The sequence below is a fragment of the Felis catus genome, chromosome A2, assembly GCF_018350175.1.
Source record: "Felis catus isolate Fca126 chromosome A2, F.catus_Fca126_mat1.0, whole genome shotgun sequence".
Lineage (NCBI taxonomy): Eukaryota > Metazoa > Chordata > Mammalia > Carnivora > Felidae > Felis > Felis catus.
This window is the reverse complement of record NC_058369.1, coordinates 166,278,233-166,305,874: the sequence shown is the minus strand read 5'-3', so window position 1 is coordinate 166,305,874 and position 27,642 is coordinate 166,278,233. Positions and strand designations below refer to the sequence as shown.

The 27,642-nt window shown below is 46.0% G+C and overlaps 2 protein-coding genes across 5 annotated transcripts in view; one reads left to right on the top strand and one right to left on the bottom strand.

The window, feature by feature from the left end:
• Positions 1-206: 206 nt before the first annotated feature.
• LOC123384164 (translation initiation factor IF-2-like) lies at positions 207-27,563 on the bottom strand. Of its 4 annotated transcripts, XR_006594889.1 has the most exons (4): positions 26,993-27,114; positions 16,284-16,791; positions 4,686-4,797; positions 207-1,945 (listed from the first exon to the last, which is right to left on the bottom strand). XR_006594889.1 is itself a non-coding variant. In XM_045053304.1 (3 exons), exons 1-3 carry the CDS (start codon positions 27,561-27,563, stop codon positions 1,900-1,902), a joined length of 729 nt encoding a protein of 242 aa, XP_044909239.1. In that variant the 3' UTR covers positions 207-1,899. The 4 variants fall into 4 exon arrangements, 3 of the variants coding, with proteins under 3 accessions (XP_044909239.1, XP_044909238.1, XP_044909240.1); XM_045053304.1 differs by lacking the exon at positions 16,284-16,791 and having other exon boundaries at positions 26,993-27,563; XM_045053305.1 differs by lacking the exons at positions 207-1,945; positions 4,686-4,797 and adding an exon at positions 16,871-16,962 and having other exon boundaries at positions 15,753-16,791; positions 26,993-27,563.
• PAXIP1 (PAX interacting protein 1) overlaps positions 27,511-27,642 on the top strand; it is a 51,137-nt gene continuing 51,005 nt past the window's right edge. The window contains exon 1 of the mRNA XM_045053296.1: positions 27,511-27,642. Coding sequence (XP_044909231.1) covers positions 27,562-27,642 — 81 coding nt within the window. The 5' untranslated portion in view covers positions 27,511-27,561.

Below are 27,642 nucleotides of genomic sequence, written 5' to 3'. Positions count from 1 at the left end.
CTGCAGCTAGCTGTCTGTTAAGTGAGACGCTTCAAATAGGAGACCAAGCCGGGCATAACTGAGGTTTTTTGGTAAAAACTGGAGTGTCATATAGGTAAGAATGAAGTCAAATGCTCTCAAAAAGAAGAAGTCCAATGGAGCATTTCCAGAAAAACCTTTTTTTAAAAGAAATCCTGATTTATCTTTTAAAGAAACACAAAGAGAAATCAGAAATTTCAGTTTTTTATCTTAGAGCATGGTCATAATTTTAGCTCGAAAAACATGTAAACAGGTCTACAACTCTGCCATAAAGCACCTCTGAAATGCCAGTTTTGAGGAGTGGAATTTCCTGGTTTTCTTCCTGGGGGCTGAATTATGTCCCCTTCTCCCTCAAAATTCTTGTGTTGAAGTGCTCACCTCCAGTACCTCAAAACATGATTGTATTTGGAAATAGGGTTTTTAAAAAGTGACGAAGTTAAACAGAGGCTCCTATGGTGAGTTGGGCTGGTGTCCTCATAGGAAGATGAAAGTCTGACATACAAAAGGGCCCCAGAAATGTGCACACACAGAAGGAAACCGTGTGGGAACACAGCAAAAGGGTGACCATCTGTGAGCCAAAGAGAGAGGCCTCAGGAGAAGCCAAACTTGGTGACACCTTGATCTTGGAATTCTGGCCTTCAGAACTGTGACAGAAAAAAGTAAGTTGCTGTTGTTTAAGCCACTTAGTGGTGGTATTTTGTTACAGCAGCTCTAGCCAATGGATACACCATCCAACAAAAGATACGTATGAAAGATACAACCAAGATGATATACCATGGGGGGGGGATTTATAAACACAATGACAAATTAAGAGACATCTACTAAAACACATCTTTATAAAATGTACTTTGTGCTCATCCTAGGAATAACTGGACACAAGTTCTGTTGTCTACTAAAGTTACTCACAACTTGTGATTAAGCCATATCATTGGCATATAGAAAGATGCTTGTTCTACATTTTTATAATGGGAAGGTATGCATCTATTTGATTCAAGTATAAACTCTCTTTTTTTTCAGAGAGAGAGAGAGAGAGAGAGAGAGAAAGCCAGTGGGGGACAGGATCGCAAGCAGGCTCCTCACCATCAGTGCAGAGACTGTTGCAAAGCTCAATCTCCCAAATCTGAGCTGATGTCAAGAGTCAGATGCTTAACCAACTGAGCCTCCCATGAGCCTCCAAACTAAGATTATTAATTACAAGTTTAAAGTGAGAAAAAAATGAAAATGCAGAACATAACCTTATTCCACCCTACTTGCAAGGATGGGAGGGATAAGATTTTTCCTATGCACCAAACCATCACAATTTCATGAGATCAATAAATCATTAAGGCATCATCATTATTACATAAAATCTATATGGCAAACCAGGTGTCAAATGCATATCCCTGTGTGGTCCTACCACAAAAAGAAAATTAAGGAATCCTTATCCCTATTTTATAATTGAGGAAATGGAATCCTGGAGATGAAGGAACTTTCCCAAAACCACAAGATTTATTTAAATGTTTATTTATGAGAGAGAGAGAGAGAGAGAGAGAGAGAGAGAGCATGAGTAGGGGAAGGGCAGAGAGAGAGGGAGACACAGAATCGGAAGCAGGTTCCAGGCTCTGAGCTGTCAGTACAGAGCCAGACAGGGGGCTCAAACTCACGTACCGTGAGATCGTGACCTGAGCTGAAGTCAGATGCTTAACTGACTGAGCCACCCAGGTGCCCCCCAAATCTATGCTCTTAATTGGTATGTTTTACTACACAAATAATTAGGATTTCACAACAATTGTAAGCTAAGCCCTTGTCTTCATTGCCTTGGGCTGCTAAAACAAAATACCACAGACTGTGGCTTAAACAACAGACATTGACCTCACAGTTCTGGAGTCTGGCAGTCTGATATCAGAGTCTCAGCATGGGCAGGTTCTGATGAGGGGTCTTTTCATGGCTTGCGGAAAGTTGAAAGAGAGAGAGAGAAAAAAAGAGAGAGAGAGATCAATCTTTCTCTTCTAAGCCCACAGTCCCGTTGGATAAGGGCCCCACCCTCATGAATTCATTTAACCTTCTGAAGACTGTCTCCAGATACTGCCACATTGGGGTTTAGGGTTTCAGCATATGAATGGGGGGCACAATTCCATCCATAGCAGCCTTAAGAGATTATTTAATGGTAAGGGAAAAACCAAAGCAATTTACAGAACTCAATGTTATTCCCAACCATTTTTTCCAAAGGTGAGAGAAAATAAAAATAACCAGAAGAGCCAGTCTGAATGGCCTGAAGGCTTACCTTCTCCATATGCTTAACAATGGCCAGAAAAATCTAGGCTTGCTGTTTGGTTAGGAAGAAAATGGCAACGTATTGTGGATGGGATGATAAGTATGTATCTAGCCTATAACTGAAAAGACAGTAGTCCCCACACATTTAAAACAACTGCTTGCCCCTATTTATATACAAAAAAAATCTATTGTTTTGTTCATCTAATCTACTTAACAGTAGAAAACAATCACAGGTCACAATAGACTTAAAGCTAAAGAACAAGGTGCCATCAGCCAGTGGAGATCTTACTTTTCATTCAGGATGTCTCAAGCTCCATACATATCATGCAACCAAAAGAATAAACCTGCTAGTCAAAATCCAGATTATATATGATAGAGTGTATTTGTTTCCTTTTTCAAAGGATAAAAGGGCACAGATAGACATTATTTTCAGCCCAACCCCCCACTGATTGCCTTACACACACCTGGGGGCATGTACCTAGTTTGGAGACCACTAACAATGGGTTATTCTCTGGGTGCATCCTCATAGGGCAATACACACAGACTTTGTCCGGGAGAACATGTATCAAGGGTGACAGGTTATCATTCAGAGGAGCTCCGGGGCAATAAACCATTGCTCAACCCTTTCATCTTGACGACAAACCACTGGCCTGTCCTTCTATGTCTTTCTGGATGAGCTACATGAACGGGTTGACTATCCTAGTCATAGGCAATTCATTAGGCTGAATAATGAATATCTCAAGTCAGACAGCTTTTCTTTATTGTTGTTTTTCTATCACACCCAACAAAGAGCCTAAAATGTATTAGGCTCCATAAATATTTGCTGAAAAAAAAAATCAGAAAAAAAAATTATCTCCCAAGTAAACTACTGGTGTTTGTGTTTGATGTAGGCACAATTAAGGCTATCTGAGTGGAAACATGCTAATATAAAAATGAAGTTAACTTCTAACCTCAGAGCAGTGACGCCGTACTTTTTTTGAAGCCTAGTTATTTCGAAGAAGGTGAAGTCAGGAATAAGTAGATGCTAAATTGTTATTGAAATCCTATAAAATAATATCAGGACGTGGTTGTGGAAGTTGCGCCTCTTGGATAATATGGTGCTCCTCCCATAATTACTGTGACAAACAGCAAAGTCATAGGGGCAGGTGGGAGGGGCCAATTTGCAGTGAGCTATGGAGATGGTGAAAAGAACACAGTGAACCTCGAGTCTAGATAGATGGGCAGCTGACCAGAGCACTACATAAGGCATGTGCTTAAAATAAACCAAGCATGGGTGATGAGGAGGCCGATGATAGTTAGCCTAGTAAAAGAGACACAGTCTTCTGCCCAGTCGTCACACCTGAACCACTTCTCAGGCCCAGAACCCATGGACTGAAGGAGAAGAGAAGCCAGGTGCCTGTGACGAGTGACCCTACAACACAGTACTACGTGTACTCAGAAATATCCTCAGTCCTTCTCCCAAAGAACTGACAGCTATAATCACAGGTAACTGTGCATGGAGGAAAGGAAGCATCCAGACCTTCCGAGGACTGTTGGACGCAGTCTGAATTGACACTGATATTTAGGAATCCAAAGAGCTACTATGGCCTCCTCATTGGAGCAGGAGCGATTGGAGGCCAGCCAACAAATGGAGGCCAAGGTCCAGGTCAGAGTAGATGCACTGGGTCAGCGGACCTTCCCCAGGGGTTATTTCTCCACTTCCCAGAAGATTAGACTGCATTTGTGGTAGGTGGCAGAGCCCCACATCGGTCTGTTGACCTGTGGGGTAAAAGCTATTATGATAGGGAAGGCCAAGAGGGAGACTCCAAAACTCCTCCCACAACCGGCAGCCAAGACAGCAAATAACAACAACACAGCTGAAGGGAAATGGCAGAGATTATCACCTCCCTGTCTTATCCACATGGAAGTCGCTACTTAATCCCTATAACATCAGCTGGATCCCGGCAGATGACAGGGATCTACCACAAACTTAATCAAGCATTAGTAGCACAGTTGCACAGCCCGTGCAGGTGCAGCTGAATTGGCACGCCGGCTGGAGTGGATTAACACAGCTTTCACAACCCGGTATGCAGCCAGCCACTGGCCTGGTCACTGAGCTGTTTTCCACTCCCGTCAGACAGGAGAATCAAAGCAGTTCGAACAGGCACTTGGAACAGCCAACGGCAAACATTTATGCTCTTGTTCCGGGGCTATGTTAACTTTCCCTCTCGTGGTCATAAAATGGACTGAAGGATCCTGGATCCTTTAGGTGAATGGTTTTCAAAGCGTGGGTCCATAAACCCTGAGACGCCCCTCGGGCCCTTCCAGCAGGTCTAGGAGGTCAAAGCTATTTTCACAATAACACTAAGACACGGCTTGCTTTTGTCACTGGGTTGACATTTTCACCGAGGGTGCGGAGGCAGTGGTGTGCAAACCTGAGAGCGGGGACTGGAGCGCACATCAGAGCAGTGGGATGAGAGTCCTCGCCGCCATGCACTCGCAGGAGGAAAACTAAAGGAGAAATTGCCAGCTTCACTGAAGAATGTCCTAAGGAAGCATCAATTATATTAAATTATATTACTATAAGCAATAAATTATACGTATAAGTAATACTGTATATAGTACTATATAGCATGTTTATACTATAAGTAATTTATTATATCAATAGATCAAACTATATATTATTAATTATATCAAATCCAGACCTTTGAGTACACATCTTTTAAAAAATTTTTAAACATTTTCATTCATTTTTGAGAGACAGAGAGGATCCGAGTGCTAGCGGGGGAGGGTAAGAGACAGAGGGAGGCACAGACTTCAAAGCAGGCTCCAGGCTCCAAGCTGTCAGCGCAGAACCTGATGAGCCTCACGCAGGGCTTGAACCCACAGACCGTGAGATCATGACCTGAGCTGAAGGTCTATGCTTAACCGATGGAGCCACCCAGACGCCCCTGAGTACACTTCTTTTTAAAAGTCAATGTTACAAGTCGGAAGGTACACATATGGCATTTCTAGGATACACTGAAAGAAGATGGTTGTCTGAAGGAAAAGCACGCATGTGATCATTTGATTTGAACAAAGAGCTTTTTTTTTTTTTCTTTTAAGGAAACACCATTTTTACTTGAAGGAACTACTGACAGGTAATAAACTATCATTACTGAGTCTTGGGTGTTTGGTAGATATTTTCTCAAGATGAATGAAGTGAGCCTTCACTTCAGGCAAAACAACCGACAGCGTTTGTTGCCTATAATGAAATGTGAGCTTTTGAGCGAAAATTAGAATTTTGGAAAACTCATAACCACCACCGTGAACTTGACAGCTTCCCAATACGTAACGACCTTTCTGACGAGATTGCTGGTGAAATTAACAAATGTGAGTCTTTGACATTATATAATGAAAGGTGTCGACATCTGGAGTATCTGGAGAATTCAGTGAGCCGATGACCAGTGCGCGATGGTGCACAATCAGAGAGGAATAAAAGACCCGTTTCAAATGGCAAAATAGACCAATGGGCTTTAACCTAACAGAGTCCAAAAAGGGCACCATAGGACTTCAGATTCCGTATTACAACAAACCTTTAAGAAACTACCACTTACTGGGGCGCCTGGGTGGCGCAGTCGGTTAAGCGTCCGACTTCAGCCAGGTCACGATCTCACGGTCCGTGAGTTCGAGCCCCGCGTCAGGCTCTGGGCTGATGGCTCAGAGCCTGGAGCCTGTTTCCGATTCTGTGTCTCCCTCTCTCTCTGCCCCTCCCCCGTTCATGCTCTGTCTCTCTCTGTCCCAAAAATAAATAAACATTGAAAAAAAAATTTTTTTTAAAGAAACTACCACTTACTGAGTTTCAATATACCATCACAAAAACATATCCGTAATTATCTGAAAAGACTATTAAAACACCCTCCACTTTCCAGCTATCTATTTCTATGAGGCTGGATTTTCTTTGTAAACTTAAGCCAAAATAACGTACCACAACAGACGGTGTGCAGGAACAAATACAAGGTTCCAGGTGTCTTGAAAAGATTTGCAAGAATGTTAAACAATGCCACTCAAAATTTTTGTTGGAAGTCATTTTTTCCTAAAGCTATGCCATTTATGTAAACATGTCATGGCTTTATTACTTTATTTTTAACAGATTAATACACAGATGTGTTTGAAATTTGTCCATTTAAAACTATATTCCAGGAAACATATATAGATGAAACTCACGTAAACAAAATCTCTCCGGGATACTGGAGAATTCTGAAGAATGTAAAGGAGGCCCTGGGACCCAAATTGAGAATGGCTGTCGTCAGTATTCATCAGAATATCACCTCGGTCCACTGTGTTAATGCAGAATGTTAATAGAACCGGATGGCAATTTGCCAGTCCTTGGTAAAGGATGTGTGCCGCACAGGGCAGGAAGTAAACCCTTTGAAGATCCAGGCAACTGCTATATCAGTGAAGATGTCAGGGGTCCAGTTGTCCGGGACTTGGCAGGACATTCCTTCCAACGTAAAAGAAAGATTACTGGGGCGCCTGGGTGGCAAAGTCGGTTAAGCGTCCGACTTCAGCCAGGTCACGATCTCGCGGTCCGTGAGTTCGAGCCCCGTGTCAGGCTCTGGGCTGATGGCTCGGAGCCTGGAGCCCGCTTCTGTTTCTGTGTCTCCCTCTCTCTCTGCCCCTCCCCCGTTCATGCTCTGTCTCTCTCTGTCCCAAAAATAAATAAAAACGCTGAAAAAAAATTAAAAAAAAAAAAAAAGAAAGATTACTGCATCTGGGATTTCCCACCACTAAAAGGGAAGCAAACTAACTGCATGGTATTTTGGATGCCACAGGCAGCATACTCTATGCTTGAGAATACTGCTCTGATTCCTACATCCAGTGACACGAAGAGGCTGCCAGCTCTGTTTGGGGCTAACAGCAGGAAAGGGATCTGTCCCAGACTCCTGGTGGCAGGGAAAGCAGCCCTTCTGCGTGGCCTCGAGACTTGGCAAACTTTATGGTAGGAGACGTACCTGGGATGGGAGGAGACTCCATGCAGATTGTGTGGTGAACACCAGTAAAAGAGTCACAGTATAAACTGCTCTGATGCAAAGTCGTGCCATCTGCACAGAAAGCGTTATTGGAAAAGCAGCTTGTGGTGTGCCAGGGCTTTAGTGGAGTCAGAGCATCCGAGCATGAGACATTAAGTGGCGACAGGACAAGGTATCGCCGTCGTGGTCTGATTCGTTGCAGACGCACCTGCGAGATTGGTGGGCTTGGTAGCAAAGCCGCATAAAAATGGAAACACCAGGAAGCTCCACAAGCAGGTGCCCTAGACCACCCTGTCATCTGTCAGCCCCGTGTGAGCGCCTGCCCCCTAGCACAAAACTGCGGCCACGTGGCTAGTGGAGGGGGTATGAGAGGAGCCGAGAGTGGCTCACAGACAGGTCACCTTGGCATTATGCTGCTCATCCCCCACTCCAGGGTGGGCTCGTGAGCCGGTATATCCCCCAATGGGCAGAGCTCTAGGTGGCGTACCCAACCATCTGTTTTGTGTGGAAAGAGAAATGGCCCGAAGTAAGAATGTACAAAGACTCACGAGCAGGGTCTAAAGGTCTCGGAGGTGGAAGATTGGGACGAAGTTGGTCTGTGGAAGCAGGCACATGGATGAACCGAAGGGAATAACACACGAAATGGGAACATCTCTCTCTCTCTCTTTAAATTACTTTTCACATGCTCCCGAGGGCAACCCCACAGAGCGAAATACTGATGGCAGAATGGCCCAGCCAGCTGGGGACTGGCTGGGGACTGTCACGGGCCAGCCTAGTGCAGGATAATGGTTGCGTGGGGACGCCATGGCGGAAGGGAAGACAACTCCGTATGGGTAGAACAGGATAGACTCCCTCCCACCAAGCCCCATTTAGTCACTGTCCCTGCCTGAAATCCAACCTGCCAATAGCAGAGGCCAATCCTGAGCCCCCAGACCAGCACCATCCCCTGAGGAGATCAGCCAGTCCCTCACATAGTGTCCCACACTGATTCCCTTGGAACCAGCCACCTGCCGAGGGCACCTATTCATCTGCAAATGTGGACGCGTCCTTCCTGCCTGCAGGGTCTCAGCCAGCACCACTCTCCAAGGACTCACCTGAGCTCTGACCCTCTGATACAGCGGTCCACATAACATCCTGTTGAGCCAGCATAGTTCATAGTCCTGGGCCATAGGACCTTAACTGCGGATAGTTCCGTGGGTAAATTAGCACGTTCACCATGGAATACTACCCAGCACCGGACGAGCAGATTGTGTTACGTCGTACAACGGGATGGATCTCACAGACAGAATTTTGAGCCAAGGCTGACAGACACAGAATTCTACTGAATACGGCTTTCCACATGCACAGTTCTACTAACAGGAAAATGACTCTCGGGCCTCAGAAATCAGGGTGGTTAGCTGTGGTGTCTGGGGGGACAGTGACGAGAAGGGGGTAGTGTTCTAATTCTTGCTCGTTTCCCAGGTGTGCCCACCTTGTGAGATTCTTTCAGCTGTACAAGTGTGACTTGTGCACGTTACTTGATCTTATGCTTTGTGGATATATTATGCCTTAATAAAAAAGAACTCAATGGTAGGAACAGCTCAGTATCTTTCAGTTTAAAATGGTCTCTTCCAGTAGCGCCCAGGCGGCTCAATCGGTTAAGCAGCCAACTCTCGATTTCGGCTCAGGTCACGATTTCTCGTTTTTGTGGGTTCAAGTCCTGAGTCAGGCTCTGTGCTGGCGGCACGGAGTCTGCTTGGGGTTCTCTCTCTCTCCCCCCCTCTCCCTCTGCCCCTCCCCCACTCGTGCTGTTTCTGTCTCCCTCAAAATAAATAAGTAAAAAGTTTAATTTAAAAAATTGTCTCTTTGGGCCGCCTGGGTGGCTCAGTCGTTTGGGCGTCCGACTTTGGCTCAGGTCACGAACTCACAGTTGGTGGGTTCGAGCCCCGCATCGGGCTCTGTGCTGACAGCTCGGAGCCTGGAGCCTGCTGCAGGTTCTGTGTCTTCTCATTCTGCCCCTCCCATGCTCATGCTCTGTCTCGCTCTTTCAATAATAAATGTTGAAAAAAAATTTTTTTTAATTGTCTCTTTCAGATTAATTATGTCCTCCAGCAACAACTGCCTTCAGCAGAATGCAGAGCTCATGATGGTCATGAAACCATTTATTTAAAGTTATTTAAAAATAAAAAATATTTATTTAAAAATGTCACACGTTTCACTCCTCTTAGCAATATTAAATCCTGCCGTGCTTCAGTAGATTATAATAAAGTTTTAAAAGCATAATGCCATATGCCTATGGCAACCATCTGCTGCTTTGTGTATTATTTTGCAGCCTTCAAAAAAATTTTTTTTAATGTTTATTTATTTCTGAGACAGAGAAACAGAGCATGAGTGGGGGAGGGGCAGAGAGAGAGAGAGGGGGACACAGAATCTGAAACAGGCTCCAGGGTCTGAGCTGTCAGCACAGAGCCCGGCGTGGGGCTTGAACTCACAGACCGTGAGATCATGACCTGAGCTGAAGTCGATCGCTCAACCGACTGAGCCGCCCAGGTGCCCCTGTTCTTCAGCCTTTTTAAAATTATCGTAGGGAACCAAGAAGGTGGTCAGCTACAGGTAACTGAATGCCCAATGAGCAGTGGTTTCAACTGGGGTCATCACATGAGTGGCCCTGGGTTAGAGTCGTGACAGCAATACCAACAAGGACTCAGCTCCGTCTTCGCACCCCGCCATCCTCCGCAGGCGGGCTTGCCCCCTCGTGTGTTCACACTGCCTGCTGCACATCCAAGCACCTCGCCCGTGTACAAGAAGAAAGAAAAGGCTCACAAAGAAAGGCAAGGGCGCCTGGCGGCTCAGTCGGCTAAGTGTCTGACTTGGTTTGGGCTCAGGTCATGATCTCAGGGTTGGTGAGTTCAAGCCCCGAGTCAGGCTCTGTGCTGACAGTGCAGAGCCTGCTTGGATTTTCTCTCTCTCTCTCTCTGCCCCTCCCCCACTTGCTCTCTTTCTCTCTCTCTCTCTCTCAAAATAAATTAATTAAAAAGAAGAAGGGCAACTTTCTGCTCAGCTCTGCCTGTGCACTCCGTACCTAAACCAGGGAACCAGGAACGCAGATTTTCCCCCAGAACGCCTCCATGGTAGCCTCCTACTTCTGTTTTACTGGCAAGAATTGTAGGACGTGGCCGATGCTTGCTACAAAAGAGGCTGGGCAATTTCATACTTAGCCTTCTGGTCCGTGTAGCAGCGAAAGGAGAGGACAAAGTAGGGTTGCGAATGACAGTTAAATGGGAAAGCTTAAAATCATTGGCGCTCTCTCATGTGATTTTTCCTGCTTTTCAATGATGGTGCTGTCTTATAAATCTTGCTTTTTTGCTATATACTCTAGCACTGGTCAGTTCTAGAACTCTCAAAGCTCTAACCCGCTAAGATCCACAAAGTTGTGCTGGCAAAGTGGACTCTGTATTGTCAGGGGACAACAGTACCACTCTCACAGGGCAGGGGGCATTACCCTTTCGCGTTCACGTGCTTGACGTCCATCCTGCAGATCAACGAACGGCATCGTCTACAAGAACTAAAGAGGAAACCGCGCATTCAATGGCTGCAGGCATGTGCTTCTAACCATAGCCTGTGCTCCGCAGATAATCAGATGTCTTGTTCAAGCACCAAGATCCACAGTCGTGTTGGAACTCTGAGCAGGTGCAGTTGCCTTCGTCATCATTGTCTTAGGGCCCCAGCTCTCTCTGCGCCCAATTAAGCTTTATGTGCTGCAGGAGTTTTTAAGCCAATCAATGAATCAAACCTGAGTCTGCCGGGGTCCCACCACCCACTGCGGCTCCCCGAGGCTGTTTGTCTGACTCTAAACCTACCTGACCAGTTGTAGCTACTCATGTTAATCTCCGGGGAGTTACTACACCAACGGCTTCCGAAGAATAACTACTGAGCCCTTTTCAGGTAAAATATAAGTAGATCTTTCTGTAAGAAGCATGTTTTTTGAGGCCCATCATGGTGTTACAAGCAAAAATTCTTGTTTTCTGTTTTTTTTCCCTCCTTAGGTCACAAAACTTCTCTTTGAATGGCCATTTTCCTAGATATGTAAATGCCCTTTAAAAAAATTCTATCCGAAGCCCACGTTGGCTAATGAAGATGTTTGTGAAAAACACTTCCTGACATTTTAGCCCGACTGTGAGATCTGATGGCTGACCTTGGTTCTCTTGTGGCCAGGAAGACTTGCAGGAGTCACTAAAAGGTTTTGGGTCTTGGTGACAATAATTGGGTACAATATGGGTACAATAATTCTGGTAGGCTACATGTAACAGTTTTATGGGTTAACCATACAGGGACTAACAATGCTGTAAAGTCTTCATGGACTACCTACCCCCCCTTGGTTGTGCTTAGAGCAAGGCTGCACTGACCGGCCCTCCTACCCTTGGTCTTGGCGTCCTCGGAGCCACCTGTCCCACTCTGCAACAACAATCTCACTTTCGGATGGCAGTGACAGTCCTCGGGCCACCGATTCAGTTATAAACTCTGACTGGCGGCCCTTTCTCCAATGTGGAGGCAACAGAGACTCTGTTTTATGGACCTTTTGTCTGGATCCACGGAGCCCTCCTTTTGGTTAGTCCTATCTTGGGTCTGCCCGGCCTGGTCTTAGCAAGAATCCTGCTAGGTCACCCCACCCACCCTTGACGTCTCATCAAGGTCCTCCTCCCCACCTGGCCTGTCTTCAGCCACATTAGCAAGAGTCCCCTATCCTTGATGCCTCCTCTTAGTAGTTTCCATACCCTGACCCCTCAGTCTTCTCCTTGGCTAGAAATCCCCAGTTGTCTTTGAGGTGTTTGGAGTTGAGCCCAATCTCTCTCCTCCTTTGAAAAACTCTTCCTTACTGTTTTAACAAGGGTCAGGGTAACTTTTTCTCTCACAGAGGTTGGGCAGGCAGTTGTTGGTGACCAACCATCTCAGTTTGCTCCAGTCTGAGGGATTTCCCAGGATGCAGGTCTTTCCGATGGCAAATCGGGACTGCTGGTCACCCCGGAGCATATGTGCAATAACTTGGTGCAAGTGCCCCAAGCAAGTCATAAAGAGAGGCTCGGCTGCTGGAGAAGATCTGCCAAACTTTGGACGCTCCTTGGATTTAGCTTGTGGGTGGCACTGGAAGGCAGGTGAATACCGTAGGCTGAGACACCCTACACATCAGGGACCAGGGAGGCAGGAAGCCAGAAATCAGTGGACACAGAGAGTGATGGGTGAAGAAGTCAGGCAGCCCAGGTCTGAGTCTTGGAAAACCCAGAGATGCAAGATATACCACACCTGCAACTGGAGAGACCACCTTTCTCCCACAATTTATTTTGAAAAATGTGCAAGCTTCTGGAAAAGTTGAGGGAATAATGAAATGAGAATCCACATACCATAACCTAGGTTCACCAGCCACACACATCTTGCTGCCTTTGGCACACACCTGTCTACGTGTGAATATATATTATTTGTATATGTATATATCCTCTCATACACACAAACACATACACACTTGCTGCCAGAGACATCTTAAGAGGCTTGGATTTGCAAAGCATTCCTGATATAGAACACGAATTAAAAATGAGCATAACTGCTGTGCTAAAAGCAAATTAAGATATGAAGAGGTGACCAGTCTCCCTTGCAGATAGAGAAATGCTATAGTTTACTTTCTTAAATCTTTTTCATTTTTCTAATCTGATGGGTGAAGAATAGCATAACATCTAAAGTTGATGGGGGTGTAGGGAAATGAACAATCCTATCCACTGCTGACAGTAATGAAAACTGCTGGTGGAAATATAAGTTACTTTGGGGAGGAAATAACTTAGGGGGGCCTACTAAAATTAAGTGTATATTCTGTGATCCAGCAATCCTTCTCTGAGAATCAGTACTCAATTTTTCAGAAATAAAAGCACCAGTTCTTAATTGTAGGATAAAGCTGTTTATTGCTGTGTTGTTTGTGGGGGGCAAAAAAACTAGAGCTATCTCTGTAAGTGGGCATTCAGGTTATGGTTCAATTAATTATGGTAGAACCGTGATATGAACTGTATAACTTTTTTTAGGTTAGAAGTATCCATACTAACTTGGAGGCATGCCATGGTATATTAAGTGGAAACTAGTTGTGAAATTACCTTTTTTTTAAATAAAAAGGGACAGAAATATTTACGATTATGTTTTGCTTAGCCATATAAGTAGAAAAAGGTAGAGAAGATACACTAATCTGTTTGCTGTTATTGTTGCCACAAGAATCCTTTCCTTCCCCTAAGACAAAACCCCACTGATGGAGGGGTAATTGTCACCCAGCACTGTAGACACTTGATAGAGGAACAAGACATTGAGACACCTGCCTATTTTGGAGGTACTGAAAGACTCAAAGCCTCTCTGTCAGCATCATGGTGTAAAGAGAGGATAGGCGTCAACCCAGGTTTGACAAATTTATTGCTCCCTCTGTTGACTTTGAACCTTGAGAGAAGGGTACAAGTATGGAAGAAATGGTTGTCTTTTATTTATCCTGGTGCTTGGGTACCACTTGTAGGCTAGCAGGCCGTCTCCCAACTACTTTTCCTCACCTATCGAGAGCCAACTTCATACCTGTCCATGTTCATGCTTGTATCTCTGGTCTTGCAAGTTTTAGCTAGACTCTCCTGCAGCAGCATTTGAACTTGCCATGGTTCACAATCTTTTCTAACTCACACACCACATCCACTGTGAGGTGCTGCTTGTGGTCGCTCAGGGACCCAGGCTAACAGAGAGTTTGGACTTTACAAAGGGTGTTTAAGGGTGCCTGGGTGGCTCAGTTGGTCAGGTGTCTGACTCTTGATCTCAGCTCAGGTTATAATCTCATGGTTTGTGAGTTGGAGCCATGCATCAGGCTCTGTGCTGATGGTGTGGGGCCTGCTTGGGATTCTCTCTCTCAAAACAAATAAAGTTTAAAAAAATAAAAGCATGAGCTTATTTAAAAGCTTTTGGGGGAGCACCTGGGTGGCTCAGTCAGTTAAACACCCAACTCTTGATTTCAGCTAGGTCGTCTCAGTTTGTGGGTTCAATCCCTGTGTTGGGATTCTCTCTCTCGCTCTCTCTCTGCCCCTCCCCCCCTTGCACTTCCCCCCTCCCTGTCAAATAAACAAATAAGCATTAAAAAAAAAAAGATTTTTGGAAGACCCAATAAAGAGAGGTTGAATATATAAGGGAGAGAAAGAATAAGTGATACACAATTCAGGATGTATGCAGGTGGGATAAGATCCAAAGCTTTAGAGTCAAAAGGAAAGTTTCTCTGTTCTCACCTGAAAAGAGGGCAGGAAGTTGTATATGCACATGAATTTGTATATGACAGACCCTGCATCTAGGTTTAACCAGATAAGCGGAGCAAACGCAAGATAGGATGAGGAATTCATCATAGCAACTGAACCTCACACAGCTGTGGAGTTGATTGAACAGTCTGGGTGAGGCTGTTGCTTCTACAACTGGTCATGTGGTCACGGCTGGAGTTTACAACTTCCTTCTCCCCCTATCCATTGTGTAATTTTTTTGCCCTTAGCAAGCATCTGGCTAGTCATAGGTTGTCATAGGTCTCCACTGGCTCTAATCACAGGGCACGGGAGAACAAAGAGTCCCCTGCACTCCAGACAGATGTGGAGCTGTAAGTTGTAAGAACAGGGATACTCAAGTCAGGAAGGCAGCAGTAGATGCCCCCAAATTATTATTGGGTGGAATAAGAGAAAAACAGGTCTGGGTGGGAATGCAAGCTGGTGCAGCCACTCTGGAAAACAGTATGGAGGTTCCTCAAAAAACTAAAAATAGAACTACCCTATGACCCATCAATTGCATTACTAGGGATACAGGGATGCTGTTTCAAAGGGGCACATGCACCCCCATGTTTATGGCAGCATTATTGACAATAGCCAAAGTATGAAAAGAGCCCAAAAGCCCATTGACGGATGAATGAATAAAGAAGATATGGTATATATACACAATGGAGTATCACTCAGCAATTAAAAAGAATGACATCTTGCCATTTGCAACCACGTGGATGGAACTGGAGGGTATTACGCTAAGTGAAATTAGTCAGTCAGAGAAAGACAAAACTCATATGACTTTACTCATATGAGGACTTTACGAGACAAAACAGATGAACATAAGGGAAGGGAAACAAAAATAATATAAAAACAGGGAGGGGGACAAAACAGAAGAGACTCATAAATATGGAGAACAAACAGAGTGTTACTGGAGGGGCTGTGGGAGGGGGGATGAGCTAAATGGGGAAGGGGCACTAAGGAATCTACTGAAATCATTGTTGCACTATATGCTAACTAATTTGGATGTAAATTTAAAAAAATAAATAAAATTAAAAAAAACAGGTCTGGGAACTTGATACAAGGTAACAGAGGCCCATCGAGGGACATTAAGTGGCAATACGAAGAAGCAGGCTTTCTTTTTTCTTTTTTGTTGATAGGAGTGGACATCTGAACAAATATGTAATTACTACGAATAAAACATTACTGCAAGATGCAAGGTGAGAGAAGTCATGTTCCTCTGGATTTAAACCTTCCTCTGGCACGTTTTACCTTACCGACCCCAACTTCCCCAAATGGCTCCCACCTGAGCACCAAAGAAATGAAGATCACCGATAACACCGAGTCAAGTAAGCCAGAAGAGGGGATGGTAGGGCACCAAGGAAGAAAATGAAGACTAGTGTATGGAGCAGGGAAACCTCGACACGGCCCCGCTCAAGTCCCTGTAAAGCCTATTTTACTTGCATTTTTGGGTCTTCACTCAGCATCAAGAAGCCTTGAATTCAATCATCTTATGTCTGAAATGATTCAGGAAATAAGCAACCGTTCCCAGGATGGGTTCCAAGAAGGTGCTGCCCAGAACAGGCTGTGGTAAACTGGCAAACGCCGACGGATTGAGTTTCAGGTGCGCTAATCTCTGATGAATCTGTAAATACCGATGCTAAAGAGGGTATAAATGAACCTGCTTTCTCTGATCCTAATGAACATGTAGGCGAATGGAGTAAAATCCATAAATTACAACACTTACAATTCAGTGTTTATGATGTTATAACACACACCCAATACTCTGCAAATTTTCCGTAGCAGTGGAATGCGGGACTCAACACCGTCTGCATATTCCTCTCGTTTTCTGTACTTCGGTGAAATTCCTTAGAGCTGCCACACATAGGCAAATAGGTTAAGCAAATTCTCCCACTTAGAAACATGTTAGAATTATCCGGAACTCTATTAAATCACTCAGTAATTGAAGAGGGTTCCTGGGCCAAGAATTCTGAAAGTAAATTGCTTTTGTGTTCATGGAGGTGACTCTCTGCTATTCTTCTGTTACAAAGGAAATAACAGAAAGTCACTGCCACCCAATTGAAGGACATCAGCTGCTTCTTTCCTGCGATTCTCTTTCTGATTCAGCCTCTAGCCTCCATGCTCCGAACTGGTAAGCCACTTCCCGCGGTCTCTGTCTTTGAAGGGGTAGCATGTGTTCAAGGAAAGACGATGAACTGATTTAAATGGAGTTCAGAGTTACTTGTAAACCCTGCCTAGGAAACAGAGGAGAGTATTAAAACTTTGATGTCATTGGGTTTTTAGTATCTTAGAAAATGTGTCTGTAGAACTGACCAGGAATAGTTAGTCCATAAACAAAGAGTGATACTTTTTTAGATTCATAGTCCCTGGATTTGCTCTAAGCTTCAGGTCCAAAATACTTGCTCCTGTTAGGAAATGGAAAAAAAAAAAAAAAAAAGGTATTTAACTCACTCAAGGAGCCACATACTTAATTTTGTGACCATTTTCTGTTTGTGAACATGTTGTTCATAAAAACAGTTATCACATGTTGAAATGTCTGGCTTGTATTTGGTAACCAAAATGGTTTTTATTAATATCTTGGGAAAATGTCCCTAAATCCCTATATTTATCTTGACACGGAATTATTTTAACTTCTTTTGATTAGTGCTCTTTTTTTTTCTCCACGCACGCCACTAGACAATAGGCATTTATATTCAATACACTATGAACAAATTTCACTAAGACTTTACTCATTTTCACCTGTGCCGTGCTAATAAGTCTCAAACAGCTCGGTCAGGTCTCAGCAGCTGGCATTGTGCCCCACTGAGTATCACAAACCGAAAAATGATTATTTGGGGAGGCTTCATAATTATACTAAGATGAAAATGTTGGCAGCCAGGAGATACATATTTTTCAAGATTTGAGAGAAAATTTAATGAAAGTGCCACAAACATATTACTTAGGATGATGATTTGCACTTAATATGAGGCCTTTTTCTCTCTGGATTTCAAAGTCTGGACTAATTAATTAGCCCTAATCTCCCTGTTTTCCTGATGGTCAAGCATTCAGACAGACCCCGGGAGAGCAGAGAGTTATCAGAGTGAAGCAGAAAGCGTGCAGACCGGGGCTGTGAGGCTGGTGGCTTAGTTCACACCTGTTGGGTGTCAGTCTTTGTTTCTTCCACTTTCAAGTTTGTAACCCTGGAGCCCTGCCCCTCCCCCTGCCCCCACACCCCTAGTCGGCAAACCAAGACCCAAAGGCTAAATCTGGCCCGCTGCCTGTTTTGGCAAATCAAGTTCTGTTGAAACACAGCCTTGCTCGTTGGTAAGCACACTGTCCATGGTGCTTTCACACTGCAGCAGCCAAGGTAAGAAATCAAAACAGACTTTATGGATCATAAAGCCTGAAATATTTTCTACCTGGCCTTTCACAAAAAAGACTTTGCTGACCCAAGACCTAACCTTTCTGAGCATTTCCCCATCTGTAAAATAAAACCCAACAGCCAGTAGCATAGCAACTTCACGAGAAGAGTTAAGTTTTAAATTTGCACAAGGATGACTGTCTTTAATGGTGCCTCAACACCCTTAGCAATGATATTAATTCATTCAAAGTGCAGCCATCTACTCTTTAAATATGTGTCCACTGTCCACTCTTCATCGGGCACCGTATCAAACAGCGGGGGAAATACACGTTAAGGGAAATAAGACTTGTTTCAGTTAGTCGTGGAAGGATTACGTGGGGACGGGGTGTGAGATGACGAAGTATTTCAAAATAAAGTCTTTTTGGTATTTTATATCTAGATATAGGGATGGAGGTAAGCTATCACATTTAGGTTCCCTACCCTGTTGTATTCCTTGCTTTGAAAATGGTTTACAGATGCATCACACCAGCCATTACAACGGGTTGAGGTAAACTCTCCCATATTTGATCAGCTTAGTCATCCTTGATCTGTGCCAAAGAGCCTTCACTTACATGATTTGTTTGTAATCATAAATAGAAGGGACAAATATTTCTATCTCAAGGCTTGAGAGATGTTTCAAGAAACGGGCACTTGAGCTTGGCCATGGGAGGAGGAGGTAAGATCTGCATAGGTGTGTAACTGGAGGGGGTCATTCCACATGGAGAGATGGACAGTCTGTAGAAAGCCATGGAGGTGAGAGTTGTGGCTGTGATTGAAGAAAGTAGTCCAGTTTGGTGGGAAGAGAGCGTGAATGAAGGGGAGTAGCAGATATAAGTCTGGGGTGCTCAGTTCTGGGGAATAAGGATGGGGTGTATGTCAAAGAATAACAGGTGATCGTGGAGCTCATGGAAGGCAGGCTAACGGGACTGAACTTCGCTCCACAGGCAACAAGAAGCTACGGTGAGTGTGGGGCCACAGCAGGGGGCGCTGTGCAGCTGGCACTTCCGGAGTACTGTAGACCCAGAGTCTACACTGAGCACGGCCAGTATTTTCCAAATGGGATCAAATTAAAGACCAGCTTCTACTGTCTCGGATTTAGCCCTCATAATAGATAGATTCTGATCGATGATAAATATGGGCAATTATTGTTACTTCCTACACAGTGTGCCCTGAAGGTCTTCCATCTGCTGCTTGCTGCTGCCTTTCAGAGGTCCGCCCACACCATCGTCCTCACTTCCGGAGTTGCCGGGCCAAACGCCATGTTGCTTCCGGGCCAGGCCTCTGCTGAGGCCTGCCGCTCCCAGCAGGATGGACGTCTTCGTCCTCTTCCTATTACCCTTCGGGCCCTCTACCAGGCTCTCCCTAATTATCCCAGTCTCTATAGCATCTCCCCGCTGTGAATTCGGTCACTGTACACAACTCATGTTGGCATCGCTTCTAGAACAGAACCCCGTCGTTCTATGGGTGTGTCTGGACTGCTGAGCAAGTCCTCGCTGCAACGCACCCGAGGGCTCAAGTGAAGCGAATTTCCTATGATCAGACCACTTCGTTCTACTAAATATGTTAGGGGTGCGTTTAAACCTGCACCACCACCCAAGCTTTCCTCACGTCACCTCTTGTGGGTCTGGGCTTCTCCCAGGCAGTGGTGGTGCCATGTGCAAGTGGCAATGAAGAGGCATGGAGAAGAGCAGCTGCCTCCCGTCTCCATTAGTCTCTGCACAGCAGAGGACAGATGACCCAAATCTGCCTTAGACTGTACTTCAAAGTGGGCAAAGAAAAATTCAGCCGTTGTATGGATAGGGCCTCGTTTGTGTTCTTCGTTGTATATTCCTTCTTTAAAACGTTGTTATCCACAAATTGCTTATGTCTATACATAGGAACAGGCCTGTGTGATTTCCACAAGCCATGTGGATATTAGACTATGATTTTACTATGTCTTCCCAAATGCCATTGAGGTTGTCCATTAACAAAGTCTGAGGAAAATCTGAATATTTTAGTGTTTCATTTATATGGGTGGCAATTTCCGAAAGTCTCCTTTTCATTGTAGTTATCTAGCATTATCCAAAACTTCATGATTATTTTATTGTCATGAACTAGGGCTATTTCTTATAAAATCCTATGTTCCAGGATATCTTTGAAATAAAGGATATAGCCACTCAGAGTTGATAGCAATTATGGAATCCCGACCCAAGTTTTTCCGTGCACCATGTTTCAAAACAAGTGGGAAACGGCCTTTGCATGTACCTGATAGGTCACCTGAAGTCCCCTTCAGCCTGTCCTGTTCCTGCTGCTGATCAGCAAGCAGTAAGTGTAAAACTTGGCAATATTCCCTCTTGTCATAAGCTTTCCAATTATTGAAAATTGAGTAACTCCCAATAGGGGAGAAATCATTAAATATATAGTAAATAATGAGGTTAATTAATTTAACCCCTTCTAATTAGGAAACTAATTAAATCAGAAAATTAAAACTGACACAAGACATTAAAATCAGGAAGTTTTGGACTTAGATGTAACAACCATCTCTTCATCTTCAGCCGACTCCAGAGGAGGAATAGATATTAGCTGCAAAAAATGTATCGGTGGACTATTTTAAATCAATGCAAAGCTCAGTTTTCCATCCCATAAATGGTATTTTTAGAGGTTACCTTTATTCTACTTCGATTATATGTGAAGTTAAACCTTGTTCCTTTTAATTTTTAAAAGAATGAATTAAAGTCCAAGAAGACGGATTTAGCCCAAATTCTGCTAGTAACTGGGATCATGGGACAGTTGCTTCAGTTCTCTGGGCCTCAGGTTTCTCATGCTCAGAGTATTCTATTGAAGAGGTGAGACAGAGTCACAGGATCTTGGAGATGAAAATAGGTCTAAGTAGAAGGAACAAGTCAGGAAGTTACAGCCAGCTTGTGGCAATCTTTGTCAGTGTGACAGAGCACAGGACCAGGTCCTCAGAGTCTTTATTATGCAGTTGGTGAACCGTGAGATGGACACAACTCTCTCTGCAACATTAGACTGTCATGCCAGTCAACACGAGCTTTGGTTATACATTTGTAACCTCGGGAAAGTCTCTGGGTAACAACAGCGTGGAGAGTAAGGTCGTGGTGCTCAGGTGTCATTGGAAGTGCTGTAAAAATATCTAAGCAGGTATCCCGTTGGAAGGCTTTGGACTCTCCGCCCATTACTCTCATACTGCATGCAGTTGCCAAGAGCATGGGGCACTGCGGTCGAGGCCCTCTTGTGGGACCCGCTCTGGGGAGGTAAGCCAATATAGATTCCCAAAAGCCAGCACCCAAAATCATCCTGACGAAGAGGAGGGCTTCGATAGACACTTGATCTCACCTACAGGCAGGCGCGTGGCCCCAGTTTGCGGGGGATCTTCCAAATTTCAGGGTGCTTTTGCTTCCGTGTGTCCTTCCTGCTGCTGGTGCCTGTGAACACTGACAGGAATGAAGTCAAGCCAATACGATCAAGGTGACTGTCACAAAGTGCTAGTGGCTGCTGAGAGGCCACAACTTCTTCCCTCCAAATGCGAATGTTTAACTCGTTCATTTTAACTACTATGAATGGGGGTGTTCTAATTTCTTGGTGGGTTAATGCTGTTCACTGCTTCACATCAATGGTCAATACTATTCAGGACAGTTTTATCTCCACACACTTCAAAGGCCATGAATGAAGCAACAGTTAATCCTACAGCCAGCCTGTCCCAGAGTACTTAACTCTGAATAATTAGTAAGCTGTTTTGTCCTATTACCACAGCTACAGGATTATTCTATACCTCGAATTCAACAATCTGCTCTGGTGGGGGTGGGGATCTAGGCTCTTCATATATTGAACATAGCCTATTTGTTTTGTATTGTTCCGCATTTTTCCTTGTATCAAATAATTGAGAACTTATTATCTAAAATGTGCAACTTTGTACCCAGAAATGCCAGCATTCTGACCTCACATGCCTCGTCGGTGATTTCCCCCTCCGAGAATCACTTCTTTCTTATCCACTCCATCCAAGGAGGTTTCCCCAGGTCTCCTGGCACATGAGCCCCTCTTCCCTAAATCTCTGCTGCATTTACCCTTAATTCCACTAGTGCCAGGCTCGTGTATCCCAACTACCTTCAGGTTTCTTAGGGCAGATGTAATCTCTTATTTGAAGGAAAACAATTTGCAACGTCCCCATCAGGTTTTCCTGTCTGTTGTATCAGCCAGGGTTGCAACTCAAGGCGCACACCCAAATTAGGACTATCTGGGAAAGTTAGTTTGTAAAGGCACTACTCACGAAGGTGCAGGCAGGATAGATGGATAATGAAAGAGCCTAGGCCCAAAGGGATGAGGAGAAGGCCAGGTGGCCAGAACCCGGAAGGAGAGAATTGTACAGAACAGGTTCCTTTGCGAGCTCAAGTCAACCTGACGCAGAGCTTGGAAAATAAACGGCCTAGTCTTCTGCCTTCCCTCCCCTCAACTCTGTTGGGTTTCCCTCTTCACCAAGATCACCTGGAGGGGCAGAGGACGAGGGAGACTATACAGTCCAGTCAGGTCAGCGTCCTGGGACCGAGAACGAGGTGAAGGGTGGAACGTAGATCTGAGGGTGGGCGTAAGATGACACAAGACACCCAGCGTGTCCACGCAGGCCTTCAACAAATACCTGATTGCTTTTTTAAAAGAACACTATTCATCCTTTCCATAAATAGTCAAGAACCCTATTCAACAAATACCTATTGAGTAGCTATGTGCAAACATGTTTTTTTTTTAAATATCTAACAATTTCTGCTTTTTTTTTTTAAGTTTATTTTGAGAGAAAGAGAGAGAGCGAGAGAAAGAGAGAGCGCGCTCACTCAAGTTGGGAGGGGTGGAGAGAGAGAGAGAATCCCACGCAGGCTTCACACCATCAGCACAGAGCCCAACGCAGGGCTTGAACTCATGAACCTGTGAGATCGTGACCTGAGCCAAAATCAAGAGTTGTAAACTTAACCAACCGAGCCATCCAGCCGCCCCTATTTGATGTTGTATCACCTTCCTTAATCTTAATTTGTAGACTTTTTTTTTTTGAAAACTAAAAATGGTAGAAGTTGGCAACATGCCAACAACCCCATTTCCTTTTCTTGGGTGCACAGAAGACAACATTTCCCAGCCTCCCTTGCAGTTTAGATTGGGGCCACAAGACTAGGTTTTGGCCAATGGAAGTAGTTGGATGCAGAAGTATGCTGCTCTTCCCAGGCCTGGCCATAGAACCTCCTGCGTGATGTTCTCCGTGCTTTCTCCCGGTGTGTATAGCTAAAAGGAAATGGCTCTCAGACAGCAAAGCCACATGATGACAGAGGCCCTGGGTGCCCATCTGGAAGAAAGCTGTTTGAGCAAGCCACCAAGTTGTGTGCAAGAAAATGTCAAGGTCTTAGTCCGGTGGAATGTGATTTGCTACATCATCTTAAACTGTATTTCTCTACAGCAGTGCTGCTGACATTTTGCACGGTTTATCCTCTGTTGTGGGGGCTGTCCTCTGCATTCTGAGATGTTTAGCAGCTCCCTGGCCTCTACCCACAGGATGCCACTAGTACCCGACCTCTAGTCATGACAATCAAAAATGTCTCCAGATGTTACTAAGTGCCCCCTGGGGGGCAGAACTGCCCATAGTCGAGAACAACTGACCTAAGTCCTCTTGACTAATACACCCACTGTGTGCGAGGCACTGTGCTCAGAGAGATGGGGAACAGGTCTGGACCACAGTTTCTGACTTAAGAGCATGGAACTGTATATAGTACATTACACACGCATGCATGTTTTAAGACGACTGCTTCATTGGAACACTGTAATTGTTAAATTGGAAACAAAGCACAATACAGAATTGATTAAATTCAAGTACACTAAAAAACAGAGTATGGTTAGGGCGCCTGGGTGGCTCAGTTGGTTAAGCGTCTGCCTTTGGCTCAGGTCATGATATTGTGATTTGTGAGTCTGAGTCCCACATCAGGATCTGTGCTGAGAGCTCAGAGCCTGGAGCCTGCTTCGGACTCTGTGTCTCGTCTGCCCCTCCCCTGCTTGTACTCTCTCAAAAACAAGTAAACATTAAAAATTTTATTTAAAAAAACAGTATGGTGTATCCATCAAATAATGCAGATCTATTATTTATTGACAAGGTACAATTCCTTTTTTAAGTGGCAACAGAAGAGTACTACGGTATACTTTTTTTTTAAGGATGGGACAGTGCAAGGATTTCAAGTGTTGCTTCTGGGGATGGGATTTGGGATAATTTGTTTTTTTACTTGTTTTCTAATTTTTTAAGTTTATTTTGAGAGAGAGAGAGCACAAGTGGAGGAGGGGCAGAGAGAGAGAGAGAGAGAGAGAAAGAGAGAGAGAGAGAGAGAGAGAGAGAGAGAGAGAGAGAGAGAGAGAATCCTAGGCAGGCTCCACACTGTCAGCACAGAACCCAATTTGGGGCTTGAACTCACCAACTCTAAGATCACGACCTGAGCCGATATCAAGAGTTGGACACTTAACTGAGCCACCCAGGTGCCCCTGTGTTTTCTAGTTTTTATCTACTAAACAGCTGGATGACTGCTGGTGGCAACTGTGCTGAGTTGACTGCACCTTTCCCATAAAGAAGTAACATCTGGGTCCCAGGTTTCCCTGTGACAAAATGGCTTCTTTGTGCCTCTGACTTAAGCGTTTCCTTTCATGAAAAAGGTTAAATGCTGTAGTCTATAAGCCCAAATGAAAGGTTTGCTAAACATTGCTAATGTCTAACTTTAAGGGGTGTGTGACCAGTTTAACAAAATACAACAACGGGACTGAGATTGTTGTACCCAACATAGAGATGCATTTTTAAAAAGCCACTTGGAGATACTTTTCTAAATAATGCCTCAAATTCCCACCAGTAGGTACAGTTTAAGTATTCCCAACTCTACTTTTGCTTTTTCAATTTCACATTTCATTTTTTTGTAGCCTCAGGTTATTTAACTTGCAAAATAGAAAATGAGAAATGTTACCCTATTTCCAAATTAGCATCAGCCTGTTTATCCTCCTAAGACTTCATCAGCAAAATGACCGTGCTTTGAAGTTAGTTGGGAGAAGCGTAAAAACATATTTTTTTAAAATTTTGAGAGAGAGCACGCACGCGAGAGCACACTAGCAGAGGAGGGGCGGAGAGGGAGAGGGAGAATGTCAAGCAGGCTCCGTGCTGTCAGCACAGAGCCCAATTCTGGAGTTTGAACTCATGAACTGTGGGATGAAATCATGAGCTGTACACTCAACCGACTGAGCCACCCAGGCGCCTAAGTGTAAAAATAATGCTCAGTGTCATATTTGAGGGTAGTACCTGCATCCAAGTTAAAGAAATGTATCTCTTTAATGAACAGATACTGTTAGTAACCTGAACAGAGTCTTCTCCTAAGTGCCACAGAAATTAATGAGAAGTATCTATTTGTGAAGAAAATACAGCGGTCTCAACATGGTATTTTTCTTCTATAACTTTGTACACGAACATCTTAGAGACAGGAAACTTTTGTGAAAATCATTTTTATGTTTTAGTGCTAATTTTCTTTTAATTTTTTTTAAATGTTGTATTTAGTTTTGGGAGAGACAGAACAACAGCGGGGGAGGGGCGGAGGGAGAGGGAGACACAGAATCCGAAGCAGCTCCAGGCTCCGAGCTGTCAGCACGGAGCCCGACACAGGGCTTGAACTCACCGACCGCGAGATCATGACCTGAGCCGCGGTTGGACGCTCAACCGACTGAGCCACCCAGGCGCCCCTTTAGTGCTGATTTTCAAATTGAATTGCCACTTTGTCTTTCGGCGGACGGGTTCACCTTGATGACTTCAGATGCCGGTCTTGTAGATTTCCTCGGAACATCCACCACCCACACCAAATCAAATTTCCTCCAAAGGTTTTTATTTTTCCTTACTGGTAATACACTCTAGAAATGCACCCTTTGGTGTGCTGCTGACCCCGGGCCGTGCTGTGAGGCCCACACGCGTGCACGGACCAGGACTTGGCACAGTTCACCCGGGATGCCTTGCAGTTTTGACAGGCTGATGAGAATTTAAACAATGCAGATTTAGACTAAATAGCTTACTTCCATAATCTGCCTTATTGAATCATTGAGGCCCCAGCAGGGTCAATTTCTCCTGCTAAATGCTGCAAGTTCGTTTCTAACTTCGAAAATAAAATACCTGTTTGCTTTAAGTCTTTTAAAAAATTACGTGCTTGGTTGGGTGTTTTAACAAAGAAGGAGAGAGCTAAGGAAAGAAGGAAAGTCTTCTCACACAACAAGAGGGCGTGCGAATTCTGGTTCTGTGTTTGGACTCATTTATTGCGCCCACAGTTGACAGCGAACCTACAACGCTATCACGACCGACAACGCACACACCGTCGGGCGTGCACCGGAGGAAGAGGAAGAGGAGGAGGAAGTGGATTATTTCTGTAACAGCGCTGGACCGCAGCGCGGGAAGGCGGGAACGCGCCCGCGAGCCGCGCACCGCGGAGCCCAGCCCCCCACCCCCCAACGGAGCCCGACGGAACACAGGCCGGTCACGCCTGCCTCCTCGGCCGCGGGAACTCTCACAACTCCCCGGGCTTTCAGAACCCCAATTTCACCAACACGGACTCGAAAACGCCTAGTACTCAGCGGCTGACGCAGCAGTGGGTGGCGGCCTCGGCCTCCTCCGGGTCCCATTCCCGACCGCCTCCGGACGAGGCCCCAGCGCGGCTGCCGCCACAGCGCCCGCCCCGGGCCGCCGGTCACACTCATCGATCAGCCGCGCCCGCACGCTCCCGCCGGCTCCGCGGCGCCGCCAGGTGACGTCAGAGCGCACGTCACGGCGGCGCCGCCAGGATGACGTCAGAGAGCGCACGTCACGGAGGGCCGCCGTCAGAGGCTATAGGGGGAGGGGAGCCGGGCCTCTGTCGGCGGAAGTGGGGTTCGGGTGCGAAGGGGAGAAGCCCCCCGGCGGGGCCTGGGGCCCTCGGCTCGCCCGTGGCGCTCGGTCCCGAACGTGGTCCGGCGTCCGCCCCTCAGCTGGGACCCGGCACCCGAGACCCGGCCTCTCTCGGCCCCAGGCGCTGAGGCGTTACCTCGGGTCCCGTCTGGCAGCAGCCGGCGACGTGAGCTCCCCTGTGGCCCGAGGCCGGCTCGCGCCGCCATCGCCTCCGCCGGCCGGCGGCAAGCCCCGCCCCCTCCGCCGCGCGCGCGTGCGCCGCCCGGGCGTCCGCGCGTGTTGACGGGAGGGGCCTCCGCGTTCCCTTCTTTCCCGGGACCGGCCCACTCGGGCCGCGCCAAGGGGGGGGGGGCGCGTTTCTGCGCGTCCCCAGGGCCCCCTTGTGAGGAGGCGGCGGCCACGGGCTCCGGGTCTGCGGACCGGGTTGTGCGGTGCTTGTGCCCTCGGAGCCGCGGGCCGCCGCGGAGCCGCAGGGCGGCGCCGGCTGTCAGCCGGCTGCTCGGCGCTCCCCCTCGGCGGCCGGCGGGATGGTGCGTCCCGCAGGGCGCGCGCGGCTCCCGCGCTTGGGCCGCTCGGCGCGGGCGGGGGCGCAGAGGGCGGGGGAGCGGGCCCGACTCGCAGGACCGGGCCCCGGCCGCGCCGTTGGGGAGCGGGCCCCGCGGGGCGGGGCGGGAGCCGCCGCGGAGCCTTCCGGCAGCCGCGACCATGTCGGACCCGGCGCCCAAAGTTCCCGATGAGATGTTCCGAGAGGTCAAGTACTACGCGGTGGGCGACATCGACCCGCAG